The sequence below is a fragment of the Micropterus salmoides genome, unplaced genomic scaffold (assembly GCF_014851395.1).
Source record: "Micropterus salmoides isolate LMB-PRFRI ecotype aquatic unplaced genomic scaffold, ASM1485139v1 Ms_hic_scaffold_23, whole genome shotgun sequence".
NCBI lineage: Eukaryota > Metazoa > Chordata > Actinopteri > Centrarchiformes > Centrarchidae > Micropterus > Micropterus salmoides.
This window is the reverse complement of record NW_024041484.1, coordinates 5901067-5914178: the sequence shown is the minus strand read 5'-3', so window position 1 is coordinate 5914178 and position 13112 is coordinate 5901067. Positions and strand designations below refer to the sequence as shown.

Below are 13112 nucleotides of genomic sequence, written 5' to 3'. Positions count from 1 at the left end.
GCACCAGCGCTGTGGGCAGTCGCAAACTGATGGGTTATAGAATAAAAATGGCGGGCGCTCAGGCACCGAGGTCAGCGTGATGACAGCAGGTAATGTGGTTTCACTCAACCTTTGTGTCTAGGGGGGGATCTGTCCAACATTGCCCTTTCAGAGCCCAATCAGCACTCCGTGTTGGGACGCTACTTCTAGCATTGGTGCTTGGACGCACACACACACACATGATGTCACATGGCCATTTGAGCGTGACACAGTCAGCTCAATAACTACTGTAGGCTACCTGTTGCGTGGTAACAATGGACCAAAACATCCCTAGTTTAAGGTCCAGGTTATGCTAGAAAAGAATGACATCAAAAAGTTCCCCATGGAGGAAGTTTCTGAAGCTGTTGACTATCAAACAAGCACTTTCAATGAAGCATACTGGTGCCTTAAGTCCAGCTTGGGAACTTTCATGTCGTTCCTTTCATTCCCAAGCTATGACTATCTGATAAAGGCATAAAATGCACCAAAATAGGTAACTTGTCCTTGCCTTTTAACACAACCCATATGAGAGTTTTGGGATCTGGCACACCTATTGGATAATTCATCAGTGGCTTCAAAAGTTAGTTATTCATGGTAGTATTTTCTGGATTCTGTACACAGTAAAAATGAAATACTGCTATACATACCCATTCTAAAATTAAGATAGTTACCAAACTAGAAATAAAAATAGGTTAAATGTGTTCCACTTCCCCTTAGTGATGGAGCATACATGCGGTATACATGCGGTATAAACTGGGCTTTTATTGTAGGACTCCACTTATCAAACAAGCTGTTTGCGAGTCTAATTAATGACTTCAACTGAAACTTCTCACCGACAGCATCCCATGATGAACATCAAGAAATGATTCGTATCCTAATCTACAGTATGTATTAAAAACCTATAATAAAAAGCTAAACACAAATCCATGATGTATGACACTTCAGAGTAACAAGCAGGACAAGAGGAACCAAACCATTTACCAGTTCATGATGCCACCGACACTAATCCATCCTCCTCATACCACCATGTGTTTTTCAGAAAGATCCAAACTCTGTTGCCTTGATGTTTCCACACACACACACACCGCACACTAAAACTGTACCTAGGAGACGAGTCGGGCTTGGCCAGAATGTTGGCTCTACCATATGGCAAACGGCTCTTTCTGTCGCGAGACACGGCGGTAGGCAGGCGTGAAGAGCGCCAAACCAGGGGGTCAACCTGTTCGCCCCGGGACATGGTGAGTTCAAGAGGGAGGGTTTGCTGTGCCCTGCCAGGCCCGGGCCCCCCTGCCTTCTAGAGCACTGAAAACCTCTCGTGGCTCCGGGCTGTCGCTATCTGTCCAATGGGGACTTCCCCTCGGACACACACAAACACAGTCGAACACAGTCGCACACAGTCACACACATCCCATCCCCTGCCCCAGAGACACCAGTCAGGCCAGCAGGTGCTGTCTATAGAAAGCTCACCATACTACAACTGTAGATGTGCAGTAGGCCAAATGTGTCAGCGCGCGTGTGTCTCTGTCCGTGTAAATCTGTGAGACAGATAATTTGATAATTTAGAAGGCTTAACATTTTTAATTTAAAACATCCATTCTTCTTATCTTATATTTTATGAAGTTACTCAGACATGCTAAATCTTCAGGGTCGGCTAGAGCTTACAGAAATTCATCACTGTGTTAAATTAGAATTAGAAGAGAGTTTTTATGAGTACATTTAATTACATTTCAGTGTTTCCAAAGATGGGTGAAAAGGAAAGGGAGGCTGCACGCCAGCCAGGCATGAAGCCTCAGACAAAAATTACACAAATCTTTAATATAATTTAAAGTTTAGATGGTACAATATGAAAAGTGCAGAGAAAGCAAACTTAAACATCAGAGCGTCGGCGGTTTTGCAGTGGTTCCAAGCTACAAACAGAGAAGCCCTCAAATAAACTCAAATCTGCCAAGTCCAGGTGACTCAGCTGACTTCAGCTCTTGTAAAAGCTATATAATCTTTACAAAGACAAAAATTGAAATATTATAGATGTAAGCTATTGTGCATCATTTTACGCACACTTGCCTATAATCAACCTGACATTTGATCTTCTTTGGAAGACCTCCGCAAGATTTCAAAACACAGTTCTGTGGGTTTAAATAATGTTTGACGGTACAGCACAAGTTTGTAATGAGTGACCTACCAGTGAGTCAGTTGCACTTAAGAGGTTAAAGCAATTCAGAATCAGAAAATTTCAGGGAGGATTCTTCCTTTACATATTTCAAAAGCACTGCCGTAGGGCTGCATTATAAGAGCTTCCCATTAAAACATTAAAAAACAAGTGGATGTTGTTTGGAACTCTGTGGAATTTGGTACATGTAGTGGCAGATAATCATGATCGTCTGGCTCTATTCTGCAGTATAAACCCCCAACTTAAGTGATTTATGTTGACAGTGGCTTGTCATTGTCAACTGGGCCAAATAACTTTATACCTCCGGATCGCTCTTCATACAATATGTGTGATAATATACAAGCAACATTTTTTAATCCTTTCCCTGATTTCTCTTTCATTGGACAAGATCAAATGAACTCTCCAAACCGTTCCAGACTTCCTTGAGCCACAGAGAGAGGTTGAATAGCCCAGACAACCCCAAAAACTCTCAGATTAATGGCTTACTTTATCACTGACGGACATGGACTGGTCCTCTGACCTCCACTGTGGCCCCAGCATTCAGACATGATTAACTTATTAGCCCAGGGGAGTGAGCCATTACTGGGGCTGTGGACAGCAAGGGAAGAGGGTCTATTTGGAAATTAAGTGAGCTACTTCACAGAGACAATCTTTAAAAAAGACCTTCCTTCATACGTTTATATGTTCTCCTTATTGGTGGAGAAACCTCAAACATCTCATCAAATAATACCTCAATTATCTCTCCAACCAACTTGTTGACACTTCTTTGTATTGTATGATGGTGAAAAGTGAAACTTCTGTAATGACTTTATCAGTACGTGTGTGTGTGTATTTGGTTTGGCATGCCTGCCAGGCTGCACTGATGCAGCCGTGTTAACTTCACTGTTCTGTGTGTATGTGTATGAGAGCGTTCTCCACCTGTTGTTGGGGGGAGGCAGCAGTGTGGGAATGGGAGGCAGCTGTGCCCCTAATAACCCCACATGCACACACACACACACACACACACACACACACACACACACACGCACACACGATACTGTGACCCCATTGCTACCAACTCCTAACTTATCCATACAGAGTGAGGCTAAAGCGCTCGACAATATCATCTTACTCACATGCCCTCTCCTCAAGTGCTGAGACTGACTGCTCTTATTGCACTGATTTTATGCACATACACTGCCACTACTTACACTCACACACACACACACACACACACACACACACACGCAGACATAGTGCTGCCAAACAGAGCGGCCATGCTGTAACTTGATCTGGTCAAGGGGAATGCTGCTCATGTGTGGCATGTCAGGCCTTCCTTTAGATGCTCTTCTAAGGCCTGCTCTGTCTATTTACATCGCACAGGGACCTCCTTTGCTTTTACTGCTTAGCTGCCAACACATCTACTGTACAATGTATTTCTTCATATAAGTACCTCATAAATAACATCTTCATATTTGATATCAATATTTTCATATTGATCCACCTACAGCTACTAAACTAAGGACAACCTTACCTTAGTTCTTAAACAAGTTCTACACTGATTAGCATTGCGCTCTGATAACACTGTAGTACTTTTAGACAGTAGAAAAAAAAGGATAAAAATGTATGCAGCAGGATAAGATATCATCTTTTATTATCGATACATTCTTCTTCTTTGTCAAAACCTGGCACCTACCCACAGTGCAACTTGACCAAGGTTGGAGATTTGTGTGTGCTATGCTAGTAGTGGCTAGTGTAGCCGTGAGCTGCTAGCCTCAAGCAGAGATGAGGAGCAGACTACAGAGGCCTGATAAGCTCTCTTCTTTTTAACTCCAGGGCCCCAGATTTTTATCATTTTCAAACTTGTAGTCTACAGAACCAAGAGACGTTGACTCAAGTGACATCACTTGAGTCAATTTATCAGACTTCACACCAAGCCCCAAGGAACAGAGCGAGGCTGTGATGACATTTTGGCCTAGCGGACAGTGTATGCAACTTCCGCATTGATGCATGCATACTGGCCCACAAAAGCATTTTTGCTATAAAAAATTATTGGAAAAGGACACACCTCTTTTCATTATCAGATCCATTTGGTCCAATAACATTTGGAATGTCCCATGATTAAATTAGTTTATCCCGTTCATGTGTGCAGGGAGCCAACCGGAAGTCAGCTAGCTCGACCAGCTGAAGTTTTGGAAATGCATGTGCTCAACCGTCTCAGTTGGAGAAGGACTCATGAGCGTGTTGTATGTGCCCAAAAACACGTAAGTGCAGAGGCCTTTTCGCAGTATGCATCCAGTGAGCATCAAAGACTGGTAAAGGGGGAGTCAGCTAGCCCTGCTCTGTCCAAAGGTAACAAAATCCACCAACCAGTGACTTCAATGCTCTTAAATGGATATGTTATATCATGCTTGTTTAATCTGAAATAAAAGCATAAAAAACGATAATTAGCCATTGTACAGGGGAGTGGGGGGGTTGTGCAACGTTGTTTATCTTCATCACTTAAAGCTTCAAAGGTGCTGGTGTGTGGATTTTGTCACCTTCAGACAGAGCCAGGCTAGTTGTTTCCCCCTGCTTGCAGTGTTTACATTAAGCTAAGCTAAGCTAAGCATAATTTCCATACAGCCTGAGGCTAGGACCGCATTAAAAACACAAATCTAATGTAACTGCTCTCCTCTGCTGTCAGCCAGCTTGACTCTTCCCTGTCAAAACGTCCTTAATGGAGCTGATGCAGCAAAATCTCTAATGAGAAACATTTTCCATGGAGGCTGTTATTCATTTTCAACACCACTGAGAGGCGGTCATATCCATCGAATTCCTGTTTACAAAAGCTCTAACTGGACCTAATTAAGCATCCAAAAACAATAAATCACTAGGCCTCTATTCCAACATGGATCCTAAAAAATAATTGGCCCACTAATTCAAAACAGTGACATTAGCTTGCCTCTGTGACCTCTAGGCTACCTCTGCCCCAAATGAGACATGAACCAACACCAAACTACTGGAATACAACTATCTGGAGTGTAACATACCTGGACTGCATCTCTTGTGTCTTGAGGCTGCTGGAGGACGGTACGGGGCTGCTGGTCTGCTGGCTGAGCTCCACCAGGGATTGGTAGTACTGCTGCTGTTGCTGCTGCTGCTGCTTGTAACGTGACAGGATGAAGAAGAGACCCAGGATGCTCTTTAGGTTGCCATTCCTGATCTCTGAAAGTGACAAAAAATAAGGACAATTTGAGCATCTACTTTGTGCTGTGGTACTTAAGAGTGCTACTCCAACATGATGTGAAATCATCCAGCATCCATGTTTTAATACTGTACAGAGTGATATCCAGCTTTACCCTGCATGCATACAAACATTTTCTTGGAATAAAGTCCTTTTTGTCAAAGGACTTTTGTTTTTCATGTGTTTCCAGACCACTTATTGTATCTTTCAAACACTGTAAAGTGAACATACTGTAGTTGACTTTAAAAAAAAGCCACTTGGGGATAGAGCTCAGGTGCAGCTGTTTTGGCTTTAAGGGAGTAGATATTTATACTGTGTATAATATGCACAGATATAGCATATACAGATAATTTAGGCCATTGCTCCCAAGACAAACCAGTTGTCATAGATCCAGACTAAACTATCTGCTCACATACATGAGCTAACACACAGCTGGTTCATTTAGGAGCATAGCTCAGCATGGGACCTTCTGGACTGGTGTTTAACTGGCAGAAGTCTGGTGTGAGGGCAAGTCTGAGGCCAAACAGCCAAAAATAGACTACTTTAATTACAGTTCTTCTTTTGCCATGAAGTGAGGAACTGATTAAACACTGTATTTACAGGTGCAGTGTACAGCGGTGGGCTGATGGCAGAAGTGACCCATCAAAGAGATTATATTCCTGTTTTAGGTATAAGATCTCAGGGGTGCAGTCTATAAGAGACTGCAGCCCTGCAGATGAAGTTGCTTATTTGGTATGCTGAGCTGGCAACAGCAAGGAAGCTCCTAATCAATGAGCAACTTTGTCTGGAGTGTAAATCTTATCCTCAACAGTTCCTGAGTTCATCTTGGACAAAACTCATACAAATGCATCTCTCACAGACTCCTACACATACAGTCGAGATGGGATTCAGCAGTCACAGGAGGAGGAAGAATTGATCACTGTGGCTAACGCACCCATTTGTGAAATGGACTTTTCATATCATACCCTCAGTGAGAGCTGGCACACAGAGGCATGGGGAGGATAGTAACAGCTGACGCAGGGCCTTTCACTCGATTTATCAATCTGGCGAGGCTCAAACATTCTCCCCAGCCATCCATGGCTATGCTGTTTGTAGACAGTGAACGTTGGAGAAGATTAATCTCTTGGGGTTGTTTTCCATTTTCAAACACCCAGAGGCGCTAATTTATACTGGGCCTTAGAGAGAGTCTGAACAGCAGCCTTTTCTGTGCTTTAGGGAGAGACAATGTTGCAGATTCAGCCGACCAAAGAGCGCTGCAGACTGAAACTTTTGGCAACTGTAAAGGTAATAGAAATGATGATGATGACATGAGAAAGAATAAATCTGCCCCCATCTCAACAGGGAAGTTGCCCTGCAGGTCAGGGTTGGCTATAGAACAGATAATTTCAGTATGTCTTACTCAAGGAAATGTCTTGATGGTGTAGGTTTGCAGCAAGGTTTGGTCTTGTTAAAAATGTACTCATAAAACCTTCATGATTTCAGCTTTCTGCCTACTTTCACGTGTTTGATCATATTACTACAGAACAAATCTTGGGCTATGTAATATTTTAGCATGGAAAAACTGTACATACTGAAAGACTGAAAGGAACAGGGTGCTAAGAGGGGTCTTGTACCTCAGATTTGCCCAGGACCCCTAAGCATGTCATTTCTAGCCATGACCTGTATGTGAAAGATCTTTAACAATGGTTCAGTGATGGAGGATGGTCCAAACATTATTATTGGCATTTTCTTTGCTGTGATATAATTTATTATCTTCTGTTGTCTTGTTATGTGATCTAGTCTGAGAAACTGCATTAAAATGCAGAGAATCTGCTTCCAGCAGCAGTAGAAAAATATAGTATGATTCATATTTTTACTAAGGGATCAAATATGAAACATATGACCATATGCAATTCTGTCCAATATCTAATACTGAAGGTGTTTGTTGTGGATGACCTTTCAAAGTGAAGTGCTATGTATGTCCTAGACAGCTCATTAAGTCTTCTTCGTCTTCACTCTCACTGGCTATTCTCCATCGCAGTTAATTTCACACAACAGGATTTCAAATCGTAAATATAAAAACACATTTGATATTTACGATTCAAAATCGGGGAGACTCCGATTCAATAGGTAACATTAAGATTATGTCTACAAACCCCTCAGACCTCAGAAATATTTGCGCGGATAATTGGTTCAGACCAGCCTTAAATCGGATTGAACCATGATGCAACCTCCTCTAACATCACTCGACCCATTAGCTAGTTCTCTGTTGCCATCTTTCAGAAGTAGACCATTTATATTGTTTGTTAAAGTGATGTTGGACTTCGGCTCCTTGGTGTAACAAAATCAGAGTGGATGGTTAGCCATGCATGACTTTGTCTTTTGAGGGTTGAGGTTAGGTACTAAAACACCTGGTTTTACATTAGGTAAAGAGTGTGGTCTTGGTTAAATATTGAAAAAGATGACTCGGTGATAAGGCAAAATTGCAATACTTTGCAGATATGTAGTATCAATACTTAATCAGTATGTTGATGTATAAACATCCTACATAACGTGTTGGCCAATGCAAAGTACTTATACTTAACACCAATATATAAGTAATTATATTGGTGTTGCTGCACAATATTTGAAAAATAATCATCTGCAGGATTCATGCATGAAAGGGACTTTCTGGGACTGTGCTACATAAAGTGACCTTCAGCTTGAACTTCAAGCACTCTTACTGGCAACACAGACAAAAGAGCACCTTACTGGCTTTTTCTTTCAAAATGATGAAGAGAGATATCAGCCCTTAAATATTTTCAGCTTGACCATCAATTGTCTGCAGCTCAGCGTGTCATCAGGCCAAAGTGCGTCTGCTGAAACTGTATTTTAAAACTCTTACAAGGTGCCACCTTGTGCTCTCTTTATTGTTGCACCCTTTTCAAGTAAGTGTGAGTTTTGGGAGACATTGTGATGGAGTAAATGATAGCTAATAGGACACTGGGAAAGCTCCCACTAGACATTTTTGTAAGCAATACACAGCCTTTTCATCCGCTGAAAGCAGGAGGGCTCTTGCTGCTCTAGAGCCGTGTAGAGGATAAGTGTTTCTGTTTGGCCCATGCTCAATGAGAATATGCCTTTGCTTCTGGAGGCCTTTTAAGTGGTTGATGTGGTTTCATTCCATCTTTTTCTTCTTATTTGGAGAGGTTAGTTATTTCCTGAGTCACAGGGGACTTTGGAAGAGATGAAGGAGAGATTCTAGCATGGCTGGGTAATGCAAAGCAGAATTCTGTGTGATCATTTAAGGACTATATATTCTGTATTTACCTCAGACAAACCCTTGAAAAAACATGTCAAGCCAGGGTCTCTTTTTACAACTCCACAGGTGGTTGTGTCTTTGCTTCCACTGCTGCCCTTGACTTCATTGTGTAAGCTTGGTTTTAATTCCTTTGCTTGACATCCATTTAGTTCTGAGATCTCAATTAAGTTTTCAAACAACTGTCCCACTTTTATGTTTTATTTTATAGCCCAGTATTTATTACACAGTCTGCCATTTTTTTGCAGCCAGAAAGGATAGGCAACACACTAAACTTAAAGCCTTTCCCTCACCCTAGGCCTCGCCTTATGGTCAGAGAACAAGTGTGTACCCCTCGCTGACCCAGCACAAATGAGTGTATAAGTGGACTAATGAAATCAACCCTGTTTTTAAGAAAATTGCACCCACTGAGATCAAGCAGAAGGACTTTATTGTGGTGTAGAGGTTATACTGTAGGTTTCCTGCTAGCACTACAACCAAGCAGACCTGTTCTGCTAAGGTCTCAGCGGCAGTGGAAAGAGGCTTTAACGACCTGTAGTGAAGACCCCACTGTAACCCATTATCAACTGCAGGAAATGCATATTTCAGAGCTTTACACCTTTTTTTAAAGGCTGGTACCGGTAGACTGAACTTCCTGTAGATAATTATCACATTTCGTAGTAAAACTTTTTTTGGTTAGTTGGTTTTGATTATTTTTTGTGCTAAGGGGTTAATAGAGTCTGAGTAGGTGGAGCATTAACAGGACTAAGAGTCTACAGCCACACTTGTGGCTCTGCTGAATATGCGCAAAGCGGTGCTTGGGGAAAAAAGCATTGTTGCACAATTTTAGTTTAGAGTGTTAGCATGCAAACATACACTAATTAGCACTTAACACAAAGTACAGCTGAGGCTGACAGTAATGTCATTAGTTTTTAGCAGGTATTTGGTCAATAAACCAAATTAATTGACAATTTAATAATCTGGCCTGATGGTGGCACTAAATTATAGGTTAAAGTATCACCAGTTATTTGGATTTATCCTCAGGAATACATGAATGTCTGTGCAAAATTTTATAATTAGTCTTGACCAAAGTTGTATATTGACAGGCTGACATTGCCATTGGCACTTAAGTTTATGGGAACATGACATCTGTGCCAAATTTTGTGGTAATCCATCCAATAGTTGTTAAAACATCACCAAAAACATAAGGGTTCATCATCTGGAAACCATGAATGTCTGTTCAATCTTTGTGCCAATCCATCTTGTTAATGTTGAGATAGATAATTGAAAACTTTGACCTGCTGGTGGTGGTAGATGAAGAGTCAGGGGGATTACCAAAGTCATTAGAATTAATTCTCTGGGACCCTAAAGTATGTACGAAATTTCATGGCAATCCATTCTATAGTTGTTGGATTAAATGCAGAGGTTGTATTGTGCTCATTTTCAAATCTATTTAGGGGTTGTACCAGAACAGGTTTACATTGTTAATTTTTTTTTTAAACAAACATGTCATACTGCACATTGCATCTTGTCTCTAAATGATCTTTGTTGGGAGTTGCACATGCGCAGTTCCTAGTTAAGGACTACTAGCCAATCAAGAGCAGAAAAGGGCGGGTCAGTGAGAAGCCGGTAAACACGGCTTTGGTTCAGCTGTAGGCTACATGTTGCCGACCAGCTTAGCAACATAGACTGGAGCAAGAGTTTCAGAGTGGTGAGTTATTAATCTGTAACAAAAGTATCTTTCATTCATAAAGTTTTAACTGAGCTCTGTCTCTACATCACAGTAACAACTTTATATCCATTGACTGCCTGGAGGGAAGCTAGTGTTTGGGAGGGAGAGGGGAGGTGTGCTGCAGCTCACTGTTTTTCCACCGGTGAAACATTATTTTCTTTTCTTGTGTTGAAGAAATGGCTTGTTTCATTATGCCGTATAACCTTCCTTAGGGAGAACCACAACTCTCTTCAACAAAATGAGTTTCTCTGGAACTTTGGTTTACAGCCTCCCACCAGAAAGATGCAAGGGGACTTCTAGAGAGGTTATTACAATAAGTAGCCTCTGTTAGGAAAAAAAATGTTTTATTCCCACCCATTGTAAAAAGATAATAAAGACTTCACATGCCAACCAACAGAATCTGGAAATCTCTGAGCTGATTCAATTAGACATGAGAGGACAGGCATGGCCATCTAATTCATACACAGGACATGCAGAGTAATCTTTGAGAATAAGGCAGACAAAGGCAGCGAGGGGTAGATGAGTTGACAGGTAATGATCACTGAGCGAAGGGAGTGATGAAATGTAGCAGCAACAGTGATAGACAGAGTAACCCAATAGCCCATATATTTACAGACCCACTTTAAAGTTCCAGGCCTTGTGAGTCACTTTGCTGTTTTTAGTGCTGTAGTGGGGGGCACTGAATTTAGAGCTGTTGGTCAGTGTGTCAGGCTTTCAGACTATTTCTGCTGAGAGGTCAAGGGCACAATCACCTCCTTAAAAGCGGAGCAGATGCTAAATGGGGCCTGGGCAAGCACAGGTCCTAATAACCAGCAGCAGAAATGTTCTGCTAGAATAATGGAGGCTTTGCTTGAACGAATTGGTATGGGACTCCAGAAAAACGCAATCAGATAAAATGAGTTTAATAAAACATGTATGTTGACATGTTGATTATTAAATCAAGACGAAGATGAACTTAATGGTGAACTAAGTGAGTGAAGGGCAACGACACCCCAGTGATGTCAATATCTGTCCTGTTGTGTTCTATGTAAGCATGCACACTGGGAGCATAAAGATACACCACAAAGTACCCTGTTTCTCAGAGTTGACACCTGTCCGGTAAAGACACAGCTGCTAACATTTTGGAGGTACGAGCTTTTCACAGGACAGCAACATTTTGCCCTCCAGATCGTGACATGCTAAAGTAGTAACCTTGACTACTTACAAAAGTGTCTGGTGTGTGCGCTAACGGTGTCAAATGGGACACATCACCTGATGCAATGCTTCGCACTGCAGCTGATGTGTTTCTCCCTTAAGACTTTACAGATGTTCTTTGCATGCATGAAAAAAACTGGCATTCATTTACAAACTTTGAGGGAATCTTGGGTTCCTCCTGCAGAGTCAAAATCAAGTGTAAAATAAAAGCATCACGCATAGTTTGGAACTTAACTGCAATTTTAACCCCGGCCTTGTGAGACAATTTTAGCTGATTATTCAATTTGGCAAGAAGTTATTCAGTACAGAGCACTGCTGTAGTCAAGGCTGTCATATAAGCCATGTTCTGTATACCCTGATGGTCGGGAGGCAAATCCCTCTCTGGAGTTTTTATTCTCCCACAATCCCCTTTGATGCCCTAATGACTGCCTTCACTGCCATAGTGAAAGCTTGAGATTGAGAAACTGTACACCCCGTCATGATACCAACATGGTAAATTCCATTGCTGTGAAATATAATAGTATGTCTTGGAAATATATTTTTTTCTTAAAGATATTTGGTACTGTGAAGACACGAAAAGCTACCCACACAGGCCTGGGTTGTGCTGGAGCCAAATGAATTTTCCAGGTCTAGAGATTAGCAATACAACAGGGAGATCCCTCTTCTGCTGCTCCACTGATTCAATTAAGAGTTTAATCAGGCCTTGAATTGCATATTGTTTATTCTTCTTACCTTCTGCTGAGAGCCCTTGTACATTCACTCCTCTGGCGTCCAGGAAACTGAGGCAGGCGTCCACATTCTCGATCTGTCGAGAAGACGGCAGACAATCAGCACAAAGGACAGACACAGCAAGAATGTGACAATACTTAACATTCAATGAGCCTAAATGTCTCGGGGCAGAGGGCTCAGAGGACGGGGACGATCAGCGTTATTACCCATAAAGCACGTCATTGTGTGGTTATTACCCGACCCCCGCTCAACCCTGGGACCCGGCTGCATGACATAGTGACCGCAGTATGTCGCCACCTACACAGCCCGGGGTGCAGCCCACTTAAGCACGTCACACACAAGCTCATATGCATGCACGTCGGCAGTAATGCGATCACACAGACACTAGAGGCAAATTAACAGTAAATTCCCATCTATACACACACATCAGGGGACACTGTAGATAGAATCAAACACACACACACAAACACAGGGTGTGTAGCTCAGTGTGGCCCACTTGAGGCCTTTCACAACATGTCAAGAGCTGCCATCTCTGCCAACTGGTATCAGTTTCACAAAGGCCCACTAAAGTTGCAGTTATTGGGGGGATTTTTGCATTCCTTGACAGTGGCTAAAGAGTGGCTTCATTAGCATGGTGGCCAGCCGCCAACGCCCCTCAGGAGGTCTGTTGTGATGAGGTCAGAGGTTGCAGCGCTCTGCTTCAGCGCAGTGTGCCAGGGCCACACAAAGGGCAGACCGGGCAAATCAGCCAGACGTCCAGCAGGCAGTGATGATTCATGAGCTGTAACTGCTTAACTAGCGCTGTAACTAA

At 42.3% G+C, this 13112-nt stretch overlaps 1 protein-coding gene across 1 annotated transcript in view; it reads right to left on the bottom strand.

The window, feature by feature from the left end:
• Positions 1 to 13112, bottom strand: part of LOC119917988 (neuron navigator 3-like) — a 199755-nt gene that overhangs the window by 110121 nt on the left and 76522 nt on the right. The window contains 2 exon segments of the mRNA XM_038738477.1: positions 5197 to 5371; positions 12305 to 12377. Of these exon segments, the coding sequence (XP_038594405.1) occupies positions 5197 to 5371; positions 12305 to 12377 (248 nt within the window).